The sequence below is a fragment of the Periophthalmus magnuspinnatus genome, chromosome 6 (genome assembly GCF_009829125.3).
Source record: "Periophthalmus magnuspinnatus isolate fPerMag1 chromosome 6, fPerMag1.2.pri, whole genome shotgun sequence".
NCBI lineage: Eukaryota > Metazoa > Chordata > Actinopteri > Gobiiformes > Gobiidae > Periophthalmus > Periophthalmus magnuspinnatus.
Genome location: NC_047131.1, coordinates 1551367 through 1564485, shown reverse-complemented (window position 1 = coordinate 1564485; position 13119 = coordinate 1551367). Strand labels below are relative to the sequence as shown.

General features: G+C 44.2%; 1 protein-coding gene across 1 annotated transcript in view; it reads right to left on the bottom strand.

Annotated features, from left to right (window-relative positions):
- The window catches only part of roraa (RAR-related orphan receptor A, paralog a), a 245173-nt gene that overhangs the window by 72399 nt on the left and 159655 nt on the right, over nucleotides 1–13119 (bottom strand). The window contains exon 2 of the mRNA XM_033967473.2: nucleotides 12253–12282. Coding sequence (XP_033823364.1) covers nucleotides 12253–12282 — 30 coding nt within the window. The remainder of the gene's footprint in view (nucleotides 1–12252; nucleotides 12283–13119) is intronic.

Here is a 13119-nt window from a genome sequence, read left to right as displayed (position 1 = left end):
AGAGGAAACCAGAGGAGCCGAGAGGAGAGAAGAGGAATCCACAGGAGAGCAGAGGAGAGCAGAAGAGTCCAGAGGAGAGCAGAGGAGACCAGAGGAGAGCAGAGGAGAGCAGAGGAGACCAGAGGAGACCAGAGGAGACCAGAGGAGACCAGAGGAGAGCAGAGGAGCCGAGAGGAGAGAAGAGGAGACCAGAGGAGAGCAGAGGAGAACAGAGGAGAGCAGAGGAGAGCAGAAGAGACCAGAGGAGACCAGAGGAAACCAGAGGAGCCGAGAGGAGAGAAGAGGAATCCACAGGAGAGCAGAGGAGAGCAGAAGAGTCCAGAGGAGAGCAGAGGAGACCAGAGGAGAGCAGAAGAGACCAGAGGAGAGCAGAGGAGAACAGAGGAGAGCAGAGGAGACCAGAGGAGAGCAGAAGAGACCAGAGGAGAGCAGAGGAGAACAGAGGAGAGCAGAGGAGAGCAGAAGAGACCAGAGGAGACCAGAGGAGAACAGAGGAGAGCAGAGAAAAGCAGAAGAGACCAGAGGAGAGCAGAGGAGAACAGAGGAGAGCAGAGGAGACCAGAGGAGAGAAGAGGAGAACAGAGGAGAGAAGAGGAGAGCAGAGGAGACCAGAGGAGAGCAGAGGAGACCAGAGGAGAGCAGAAGAGACCAGAGGAGAGCAGAAGAGACCAGAGGAGGCCAGAGGAGCCGAGAGGAGAGAAGAGGAGACCAGAGGAGAGCAGAGGAGACCAGAGGAAACCAGAGGAGAGCAGAGAAAAGCAGAGGAGACCAGAGGAGAGCAGAGGAGACCAGAGGAGACCAGAGGAGACCAGAGGAGAGCAGAGGAAACCAGAGGAGAGCATAGAAAAGCAGAGGAGACCAGAGGACAGCAGAGAGGAGAGCAGAGAAAAGCAGAGGAGAGCAGAGAAAAGCAGAGGAGACCAGAGGAAACCAGAGGAGAGCAGAGGAGACCAGAGGAGACCAGAGGAGACCAGAGGAGAGCAGAGGAAACCAGAGGAGAGCATAGAAAAGCAGAGGAGACCAGAGGACAGCAGAGAGGAGAGCAGAGAAAAGCAGAGGAGAGCAGAGAAAAGCAGAGGAGACCAGAGGAAACCAGAGGAGAGCAGAGGAGAGGAGAGGAGACCAGAGGACAGCAGAGGAGAACAGAGGAGAGCAGAAGAGTCCAGAGGACAGCGAAGGAGACCAGAGGAGAGCAGAGGAGACCAGAGGAGACCAGAGGAGAGCAAAGAAAACCAGAGGAGAGCAGTGAAGTGCAGAGGAAACCAGAGGAGAGCAGGGGACACTAGAGAAGACCGGAGGAGACCTGAGGAATGGAAAGGAGACCAGAGGAGAGCAGAGGAGACCGGATCGTATCCAGCTACTCTGACAGGAGGGAGGAAACGCTCAAACTCTAACTACTTTACAGTTAAATATGAGTTCTCCAGATTAACACTAGTTCATAGACTGTGTAAAGAAGTGGACTAAGTGAGTGTGACGTCACCCACAGCGTTCGGCTCTAGTCAAACGAAGCTTATCGAGGCTAAAGCAGTTATAGGGGCCAATTCGGAGCAGAGTTCCATATTTGCAATTCCGACCACGAGTATCAAAGCAACCATAGAGCCAATCCAGACCGAGGCTGTTGAAAGTAACGCCCCTTCCCAGCCATATAGCTTTTAGCAGGGAGCAGGCGCTTAACAATGTCAAACCTGTTGCTAACACTAGCAGGAGGGACCTCGGGGAAAAAAAGGCGCCAGATTTGTCTGTTATTAATGTTCATGTCTTGAGTTACAGACACAATAGTGAAATAAAAACCCCAGGATCATGTAGAGCGGGTTAATACGAACATTTAAGACCAAAATGATGAGTCTGACAGCAGCAGTTACAGAGAGAGAGGACACAGTTTTTTCAATAGAAAGTGTCGATGGAGCCGGAAGTGCGTCCATGATCACTTCCTTTTTGGAATGCGGCGGCTAGCAGGTTAGCTATGTCCATTTATATAAACAGTCTATGGTCCAAACGCTCCCCACAGAGCAGCGATCAAACTGAACGAACACTGCAGTAGTTCAAATATATGGAACTCAAAATGTTTCAAAGATGTTATTTTTAGGGATCCAGGTTTTTCTGATCTGATCATTTCTATGAGTGACTAGACACAAGAACTCACTGTGTTACAAAATTTGCATTTGCACATTATTACACAGAACATGGATTAAAGCTCACAAGAGTCAGTTTTAGTGTGATACAGTCCAGACACTATTTACATATTTTGTTTATTCGTTTGCATCACACTGAGTCTGGACTCTGTTCAAGCTTCCCCCCTGAATCTAAAGCAGTAATGAAGTGGGTCTGGTATGTTATGGTGCCAACTGCTCAGCCTGGCGTAGACAAGCCCCACCCTCCCACCTGACCCCCCGCTCCCTCCTCCCTCCCCCCTCCTCTCTCGCCTTCACCTGAGGGGCAGGAATGGGGCGCTGCAGATGGGCCTCTCCTCCGCTCGGCTTTGTGCCCCCCTCACAAAGCACAAAAGAGCCGAGGCTACGCAGAGTCGCCGCCGTCTTCAGTCAAACGCTGTCAGGGAGCACGCAGCGAAGGGATGCGGATTTGAACCCACAATACCACAGCGCCAGGACTGACAAAAAACTGCCCAGAGACACTTACCAAACTTGTGTGTGTCCAGCAAAGTCCCCACTGTGGAACTTATGCAAAGAAAGTGCTCCCACAAAAGCCATTTGCAATTGTACAAAATGGCAGACATTATGTTGTGAGTGAAAAATGAGGAGGTGCCATATTGTGCTGGAGCAGAAAAATGGAGAAAAACGAGTGGCCTGGTTTACGACAGGCAGATAGTTCTATTGATTTGCGTTGTACAGTTCTGTCCATCCCTCACTGCTGTGATTACACTGACCCATTTCAGAAAGAAAAAGCTGTCGACGAAAGATTAAACTAAAATGTCCAAAAGAAAATACTGTCTTTTGGTGGAACAAACAAACACAGAGATGAAACATAACCTACAAAACCGCCCGCCAAAGATTGTGTCGATTTAGGAGCGGCATCGCCCGGGGAGACGAGGAAACGCTGCGTGGAAGTGTGCTGGGAATGAAATGACCCCGTGCACCCAGAGGCTCCGCGGCTCACGGGGGCCTTTGTCTGAGAAGAGCCACAAAAACTTCAATTCTACATTTAAGTAAAGTACAGTTTACCTCTGCGATGAGTCTGACACATCTGTGTGACTCTGGACATGTACGTGGAGGACACAAACTGAGCGACTGTGGCTCACCTGGCAGAGAATTTGTCGACTGATCTGAAATTTGGAGGTTCGAATCCCGCTCATCAAGAGAGGGAGAGATGGAGGAAAGAGACACAAGCAAGGAGATGAAGGAGACAGGGGAGAGGGAAGACAGGGAGAGACGGAGGAGATGGGAGAGTTTATCTGTGTGAGCTGGATTCGCACCGCCAACCTGTGGGTCAGTAGATTTGTCTGCTCTAACAATGATGTTTATGTCAAGAGTGGGTTTCGAACTGCCAACCTTTGAATAATAACCACCAACCAGCAACTTTCTAAATCTGGTTCACTGGGAGTACGGCAGTGATAATACGACACTTTACACCCATAAAAAACAACATGTGAATATAAAAAGTGAATTAAAATCTATAATGTTACGATTGTTAATTGGACAGAAGTTAACACAGAAATCTGGAACAAAAAACGTATTTGTCAAAGGCCAGTTAAAATACCTCTATTCAAAAAAACACCATCTCACTGACATCATCACAGTGTCCGATCTGAGAACATCCCATAAAGCCGCTCGTATCTCGCGCCCGTGTCTGCACTGTTGTATTCCTCGTTGGGTTGGCAGCGCCCCGCTCTCTCTCTCTGTCTCTGTCTCTCGTACCTGGAGACACTGTGATCTCTATTATCAGTTGCAGCTTAACAATGCGCTGGATGCCCTTCCCACCGGAGCGCAACTAACAAACCCCGGCAGAGCTGATTCAAGGCAGCTCCTGATGAAACGCCTTCAAAGCAGCAGAGCCGAGCCACAGCGGGCACAGCGCGGCCTCGGGCATTCCACTGGAACCCGCCTGTTGGCAAGCTCAATTAGACAGCAACTGGGACACATTATTCTCTCAAATTGGCAATATACGGCTCGATTAAGAGCCGTACATCTGAGGCTCAACTCAGATAAGCACCGTAGTGCCTCTTTAAGGGTCCTGTGTTACACAAAACTGACTCTTGTAGCTTTAAATCATGTTCTAATGCAGCTACCTCCTCAAAAACAGACCTGGAGTTGTGTTTTGTTTCATTCACACATGTTTGGTAACACTTTATTATTAGTCTGTTTACATCTCCAAAGCTCAAAACACTCTGTTCCATCTTGTGACGTCATCAAGTGGTAGTTTTCAAGTTAACAGATCCTTTTACCTTTAGTTCAGTAGAGATTGGTAATTGTAGGGCTGAAATGATCCAAATGATTCTAGTGAAGGTGCATGGAGTTAAAAACACAGTGGAGCACTTCCTGTATTACCACATGATGACATCACAAGGTGGAGTGTTTTCAGTTTGAGAGAAGAACTCAGCCTAAATATATAGGGTTTGTGTATTAAACATGTGTGAATGAAACAAAACACAACTCCAGGTCTGTTTGTGACGAGGAAACAACATTAGAACACAGATCTGGCGGGGTTAATGTGGTACAGCGAGTGGATGTGATTTTTTTTGTTTTTACGTTTTACTTTGTGTGTTATTTCCTGGTTTACACACACACTCTCTCTCTCTCTCACACACACACTGCAAAACCCAGTCTGTAAATCCACAGCTCACACAGGGACACACCGGTGGCATCCATTTTGATCTGGAAGAGTGGAGTTTGTGATGGGTCAGTGACCACACATGGAGAGAGACGGACAGAGAGAGCGATGGAGGAGGAGGGGGGGAGGAGATGGAGGAGAGAGGGAGAGGGGGAGGAGATGGAGAGACAGAGAAGAGACGAGACACAGGCAGGGAGACGGAGGAGAGAGAGAGAGGGAGGGAGACAGAGAAGAGAGAGAGGGAGGACGAGGGGAAAGGGGAGAAAATGAAAGAAGGAATAGAGACAGAGGAGATGGGAGAGACGAAGGAGATAAAGAGAGGGAGACACAGACAAGAGGGAGGAGAGAGAGAAGGAGAGAGGGAGGAGAGGGAGAAGGAGAGAGGGAGGAGAAGGAGGAGAGGGAGGAGAGACAGAGGAGAGGGAGGAAAGGGTGCCAGGGAACAGCTGCCTGTGTAATTGATATAGATGAGGGGGTTGGCAGGAGCGGACTGGTTTGATCAGTGAGGCCGAGGAGACCTCGTCAGGCCTCTGCCCCCCCGCTGCCCCCCCTCCCCCATGGTCCACTCGCCTCTGGTCAGAACACAGACCAACAGGCCCAAGTCCAGAACACGATGTTTGGGTGGGGGACTGAGAATGTAAAGGTAGGTACAGAACTGAGAGAAGACAAGAAGAAAGGAGTGAGCAGAAAGAGAGAGAGGAGTAGCGGAGTGGGCAGCAGGAAGCGTGGTCCACTGGCGCCAATGAGGGGGCGGGGCATTAATACTATTAGAATTTTAGTACAGCACTGGAGGAAGAAGAAGATGAGAGGAGGAGAGGGGAGGGGAAAAGGGGAGAGGAGAAACAGACAAGAGGAGAGAGAGAGTAGACAGGGAGGAGAGGAAAAAAAACAGACAAGAGGGAGAGATGGAGGACATAGGAGACACTAAGGAGAGGAAAGAAGAAGAGACGGTGAGATGGAGGAGATGGAGGAGAGGGAGTGGAGGGAGTGAGAGGGAGGAGAGGCGAGGGAGAAAGGGGGAAAGAGGAAAGAGAATGACGAGACAGTAGCAGTTACAGAGAGAGGGGCCACAGTTTTTCAATAGAAAGTGAATCAGAGCCAGAGTTGATGGAGCCAGAAGTGCGCCCATGATCACTTCATATTTGGAAGGTGGCGGCTAGCGGGTTAGCTATGTCCATTTAAATATATAGTTTTCCCAAAAAATACAGACAGAAAATTAGCATACACCAAATGCTAGCTCATCACATCATCAGCAGGGTTCTTCGCACTGACCATTAGCTTTAGCCTCAGCCTTACCCTACAGTGCCCACAGCTCTGCCCACCCTCTATCGCCCCCTAATCAGCCGCTTGTTCTGAGCTTCTTAAGGGGGATCCACTTTGATTTCCTCACACGAATCAGATTTAAAAATTTCCACAGAAAATGAGACAGTCCAGTTTCTGCCCAGAGCTTTGAACCACAGACTGGTAACTCATGCTCTTTGATTCAGGCCCCTGCCGGTGTGGAGGTGCTAAGAGCTATGCTAATTAAGACTCGGAATCTCACTCGGAACTATCCTGACGCCAACACTTAAGCACACAGAAGAGAAGACGAGCTGAGATCCTGCAAAACCAAACTGGAGGTTACACAGCGAAGAGACAAGGATTGGATTCATTTAAATACTTTTATATAAGATCTATAATAAATACTGCCCATGTGACTTTATGGCGTCTGAGTTTGCCTCATTTAAATCAGACCTGTTCTGCAAACTGGACTTTTCAGAGCTTTTAATGCTCTAGGTCAGGGGTCGGCAACTGGGGTTTCCCAGTATATCTTGCCAACACTTTTATTCTTTTTTAGCCATAAAAATTACGTCAGAATGTACTGCATTTTTTCACACAGCTACCTCTATTTTACATATCCATTCGTATTTTTCCTTTGACGTATCGAATAACTGACTAGGAGAATGCCGGCAGCACCTGTGCTGTGATTGGTCATCTTCGAGGGCGACGTAAGCAGATTACCATAATGACATTGAATTTACATGAAGCACAATTGGTTGTGGAGTTACGATAACGGAAAGTCCACAACCGCGCTCTATTGGCGATGACAGCATCTGCCACAATACTTTTATACTGCGGTTCCACGTGGCTTGGGAATTGAAGTGTATTTTATTTGTGTTAGTTTTTTTAAAGTGTAGTTCTAAATTGGAAGATTATTTTGATCTTGAAATATTAAAATAAAATAACATTTTATTATTTTTTGTTGCTCAAAATAAGCGTCACACTCGCAGAAGTGGCGTGCATTTATCAAGATTTTCAACCCCAGGTAGGCCAACTATGGAGAGAGGTAGAAGAGAGAAAACAGTATTTTGGAACTGAAGCAAAGGCTGATCTAAGGAAAAATCTATTCAAGAAGTGGATGAAGTCTGTGAATTCAACTACATCTGTAGGTTATATGTTCATTCAGGAAAGAGTCAGGCATGAGACGCCCTTCACAGACGGAGAATATATGAAATAGTCATTCATTAAGGTTAAGAACATCTATTTACGACTTTAAAAACAAGAGTGAAATTCTGCAGAAAATCAGATACGTCTGTGAGCAGTTATTCTCCATCATGAACTATGTTAAAAACAAACAGTGCTCACAGTCCTGCATAAAGATGAAAGTGACTTTGTACAGCTCCGATATGCAGACGCTGTGCAGAGGTTCAGGAGCAGAAGTTCCATTAACCAGATAAAATAAATATTTATGCAGATATTTTGCAAATATTTATTTTTCATTGTTTAGTGACAGTGTATACAATATATAGAGTGTTATCTTCATTTTAGATGTCAAAAAAGTATTTGCAGCTCCCAGTGTTTTCTTTTCCGTGGAAAATGGCTCTTTGGGGGTTGATGGTCGCCGACCCCTGTTCTTCTGCTTATTGAGCCTCTGAAGTTGTATTTGGAGTGATTCATGTTTGAGTAATCTTTAATCGACTATTTTCAAGACGCCATTTTGCCGATCTAACCCCATTTAACCTCCACCAGTACACGCCCACTGTGACATACACACTTCCTTCTCCAGTTTTATTTTCTTAACTGGTGATACTCGTAGGATTCGGCAGCGTCGTGTCGTCATTTTGGTACAAATGAAAATAAATGTGCTGCTCTAGTGTGATGCAGCTGTCCATAGGGGGCGCCAACAGCATGTGGCGCTTTGTTGTGATGACATTTACGGCTATGTCAGCTCCCATTGGACATGGAAATCTTGTTTATTTTATTAAGTCATTTTAGAAGAATATTGGGATTTAAATTGAGTAAATTAAACATTTGAGAAACATAAGAAACCAAGACCCAGCTCTGGTCTGCTGCAGAGAAACAACAACAACATGGCAAAATAAATATAATGTATTTATTTTATTCACATTAATTCAAAATGGCGCTGATATTTCAGGCCCTTACAAGAAGTATTTAGAGACTGTTCTTTAAAGTGTTGTATTTTGAACATGTTTCAGACTCTTACATAAAGGGGATTTTCAACATGAATTTGAAGTATCCAAAAACGACCCTCATGATCCGTATTACACAGAGCTGTTTATCTGGAGTAATCTGCCTCTGTATTTACAACAGATTAAAACCAGAATCTTTTTAAACAGCAATGAAAACAAACCAAACAAAGAACTAAAGTCATAAAATGTAAAAATATATCAGGTCACAGTCTTTTTGATTTTTGAGTTTTAAAATGTTCATGTTTAAATTACGAGTAAACAGCTGAGCAGAAGAAGAGGTAATAATATGTTTAATATGTTGGTCTGTAAAACTTTTAAACTTTTTACCACAGTGTGAGATTAACATCCTGTTTGTACAGTGCTTTAAATATACCTGTCTATGTGTTTAATGTGGACCAGGACAGTGCTTTAAATATACCTGTCTATGTGTTTAATGTGGACCAGGACATTCATTGCTGCAGGAGGTCAGATTGCCAGTGTGTGTGGGGCGATCAGATTGCGAGCGTGTGTGTGTGTGTGTGTGTGGTGGTCAGACTGTTTACGTGGCGGTCAGATTACGAGAGTGTGTGTGAGTGCGAGTGTGTGGCGGTCAGACTGTGTACGTGGTGGTCAGATTACGAGAGTGTGTGTGCGAGTGTGTGGCGGTCAGATTGCAAGTGTGTGTGCGTGTGTGTGTGTGGTGGTCAGATTGTGTACGTGGCGGTCAGATTGCAAGCGTGTGTGTGCGCGGGTGTGTGTGTGTGGTGGTCAGATTGTGTACGTGGCGGTCAGATTGCGAGTGTGAGCTGGCTCTACCCCCCCTCAGCCTCTCTCTGATCAGAGCAGTGAGAGGCCGCTCTGCCTCGGGCCGCTCTCATCCACACAGTGTGTCGTCTGTGCTCTACACACAAACACACCACGAGCCTCTCAAATGCCCCACACCGTCCAGAACGCCACAAACCTCATACCACCGCCATGTTCTACCAGTCTCCATCCATTCTGCACAAGACAGGACTGTGCATCAGGCTAGCACTTGTTACTAGGGCTAAACAAATAAGAACAGCTAGACCTCTCGCTCACCACATGAAAACTGGAACAATATATTTTTAGGCTCAATATTTACCATGTGCACAGAGCAGGAACTTAGCAACGCTGTCAATCAAACCTGTTGCTAATGCTAGCAGGAGCGACCTCGGGGAAAGAAAGTGCCTTATTTGTATGTTTTTAATGCTCATATCTTGAGTTACAGACACAATAGTGAAATAAAAAAACCCAGGATCATGTAGAGAAAAGACCAAAATGACGAGTCTGACAGCAGCAGTTACAGAGAGAGACACAGTTTTTCAAAAGAAAGTGAATTGGAGCCAGAGTCAATGGAGCTGGAAGTGCGCCAGTGATCACTTCCTGTTTGATACGCAATGGCTAGCAGGTTAGCTATGTCCATTTATATATACAGTCTATCATCTCTTAGCAAAAATGTTACATGCTTTTTTACAGTGTATGAACGTGCATTGTGTTCTGCGTCCTGATTGGCTAAGGGACCACTGTCAATCAATCTCCTCCATGTCTCCTGTACAGTACAGAATGTGTTCAGACAAATTTACATAAATGTTGGATCAACACTACAGTGGAGCGACACCAAGATGAAGAGGCACGGTCAGAGGAACTGTGAAATACATGTGAGTCGCTATTAATGAATTAAACAAGAGAGAAATGTGAGAAAATGTTAATGTCTGTCTGAGAAAAGTGTATAAAGTGTGTGGTGAGGGGTTTTACAGTCTTAAAACATATAAAATAATTGTAAAAAATAAAGCTGACTACTTCGCGGATTTCGCCTATTGTGTTATTTTTAGAACATAACCCCCGCGATAAACCATGGACCAGTGTATTGTTACTGTGTCAGTGACATAAAAAAGTTTCAATATTATCATTTATCGCAGTATTTCTCTGTAGCGATATATCCTGAAGAACACACTGGAGAGGCACACACTTTAAGGTTAGCGTGTTTTTCTGTAGATTCTAGTTCATATAGAGTGTTGCTGTAGACCAAACACTTGCAGAGACTGTGAGTTTGTTCCATTCTTAAAGCTCCACTTGTAACTTCTTTCAGTAGTTGTAAATCATAGGAGTGAAACCACATCACAGACCACATCCTCTCCTTCTGCAAACTGCACAGAGCACACGCCATCGCCATGACGACCTCACACAGAACATGCAGCACACTGCAACACGGAGCTGATCATGCGGTGTAAAAATGTTTTAAAAATAATATAAAATAAACCAACTGATGTGAAATCACGGCAGGGTGTATGGGTCCAACATGACAGATTTATGCTCTGGGGTTGTTCTGATCCAAAAGAACATTAGCTCATTAGATTATTTATATTATTCATATTATTGATTCAAAACTGTAAAATCAATATATAAAGATTTTGTATTTGTTCTTATAGCTGATCACAAAGACTGAAGACGCCAAAATGCCAAATAAAATGTTCAAAAGGATAAAATGGTGGTAATTATTTAATTATCAGTTGAAATAATAATAATTAAAAAAAACCCTTTAAATGTAAATGTATTTTGTTGTGATTTCAGATCTGTAATGCCTTGGCAGAGGTCTGTGCTCTTCCTATAAAGGTTTTAGACCTGTCACCACAGACTGTATAAAGAAGTGGACTGAGAGTGACATCACCCACAGCGTTCGGCCCCAAATGAAGCTCATCGAGACTAGAAGTTACTTCGATTATGGTGTCATTTGGTTATCTTTAAGTTAAGAGTGCGTAGACAGAAATCGAGATCGCGATAACTAAAAGTGAGCGGTGAAAATGTGAAAGCGAGCGCGCATGTGCCTGACAGCACATGGTGTTGGCTTCTCCGTGCACTGTTTACCCTCCAGCACACTCTCTCTTTCTGCCTGCGGCCGCTCATTTTTGTTTTTTTTTTGAGGAGAAATACGTCATCGAAACAAGACTTGAACAGACGATCACAGATTTAGAGAGGTTGAGTCGACTTCAACAGTCATGGACAATCCAAACATAAGTTTATTCTTTATTGCACAACCTGTATGATTTAATATCAGCGTAGAACTGCCAATCTGACCTAAACAAACATAAGAATCTCAAAATCACATGATGGTTTCACAAAATGACGTGATAGTTTCAAATAAACGGGATACAGACTTATCATGAAATTATGTGATATGTAAAATGAGGAAATACAGTTGAAGATCTATCCCCTTTTGATGAGTCTGACAGCAGCAGTTAGAGAGAGGGCACACAGTTTTTCAATAGAAAGTAAATTGCAGCCAGAGTCAGTGGAGCTGGAGTGTGCACATGATCACTTCCTGTTTGGTACGTGGTGGCTAGCAGGTTAGCTACGTCCATTTATATATACAGTCTATGCCTGTCACTATAACACATTTTGAAGTGATTGATAGTTGAAGTTGAATTCACGTATGCACTGACCTCCGACTTGTGCAATATTTAATATAGTGCAATATTTTTATTGAGTGCAATAAGTTTGATTGAGTGCAATATTTAATACAGTGCAATATTTAACACAGTGCTGTGCCTGTGTGTGGTGTTGTACATGTGTATAGTGACGATAAATGCATTCTATTCTATTCTATATCTTGCTGCAGAAACCTATCCCAATAAATGATAATATTTAAAGACATTTATACCACTCTGAAAAATGAATCATGAAACTCCCCAAAAACGTTTTCAAAGTGAACCAAATTATAAAAATGTATGTGTATTTGTAAAGTATCACAGATGCAAATTTTTGGACCAACTACAGCTCAGATAAGATCAAAAAGGCTTAACACAAAACAGAACAAAAACCTCCAGCTCGTGCAAACTAAACGTACACGTGATATTTACAGAGCCTGGAGAAGGACTGTTCGTTCCATCATTTACTGAACGAGTCGATATAGTCTTTATCGTGACTGGTCTGGAAGGTGTGAGTTTTGTTGGAATGGCAGGTATTTAACACACAGCTCATAGAGAGTGAAAGTACTTACAAGTATGTGTCTTCTTTGTTACTGAGATACCTGCAAAACAGAAGAGGAAAACCACATTAGAACCACATCAGAATGTATTCAGTATTCACTCAAATCGTTTGTGTTTGGTCTCATTCAGGCACATATTCACGTTCACATCCACCCTTGGTCTGGTTTATTCTGTTGTTAATATTTATTTAGCTGTTTGGCTAATTTTGCATTTTATTGTTTTGTTGGTTGGCACAGTTGGCATTTAGTTTTTTTGAAAGTTGTTGTGCCGAGTGGAACATCTGTACCCACGGTGTGCCACGGTGACCGCACGGCTCGGCTCAAGTCTGGCTTCTGTGCTCAGCTTAACCACATGTTTGAAAAAGTTAAATTATTTAATGCACAAACAAGTGTGTAGAGTTAAAGATACAGCCATGAATCTGCTCAAAAGTACATAAAACAGATGCATGTAAAACACAAGATTCTGATGGTCCAAAAATTCACAGCATCAAAGCACAAAATTATTATTGTATCAAATGTAATGATTCCTCTGCAGATGATAATCTGTCTGGACAGGGCCCAGACAAGAGGACACAGACTCATCCAGTGACTCAGAGCCATGTCTGTGCCATATCTGCAGCTCCGGTCTGATTCTCCGAACTGCAGGGTCACAGGGTGGTCTGCAGGTGGCGCTCTCTTTGGCTGACAAACACTTGCGCTTTTGGGTTCAGTGTTAGACACATATGAAACAGCAACCTCCAAACTCCTCAGGAACAGAGAGAACAACAAACCACCGACCAGCTCTGAGTTTGACCACAGACCTTTACATATACACTGTTATATATGAATGTCATATACACACAGTTATATATACACTGTTATATATACACAATATTATAT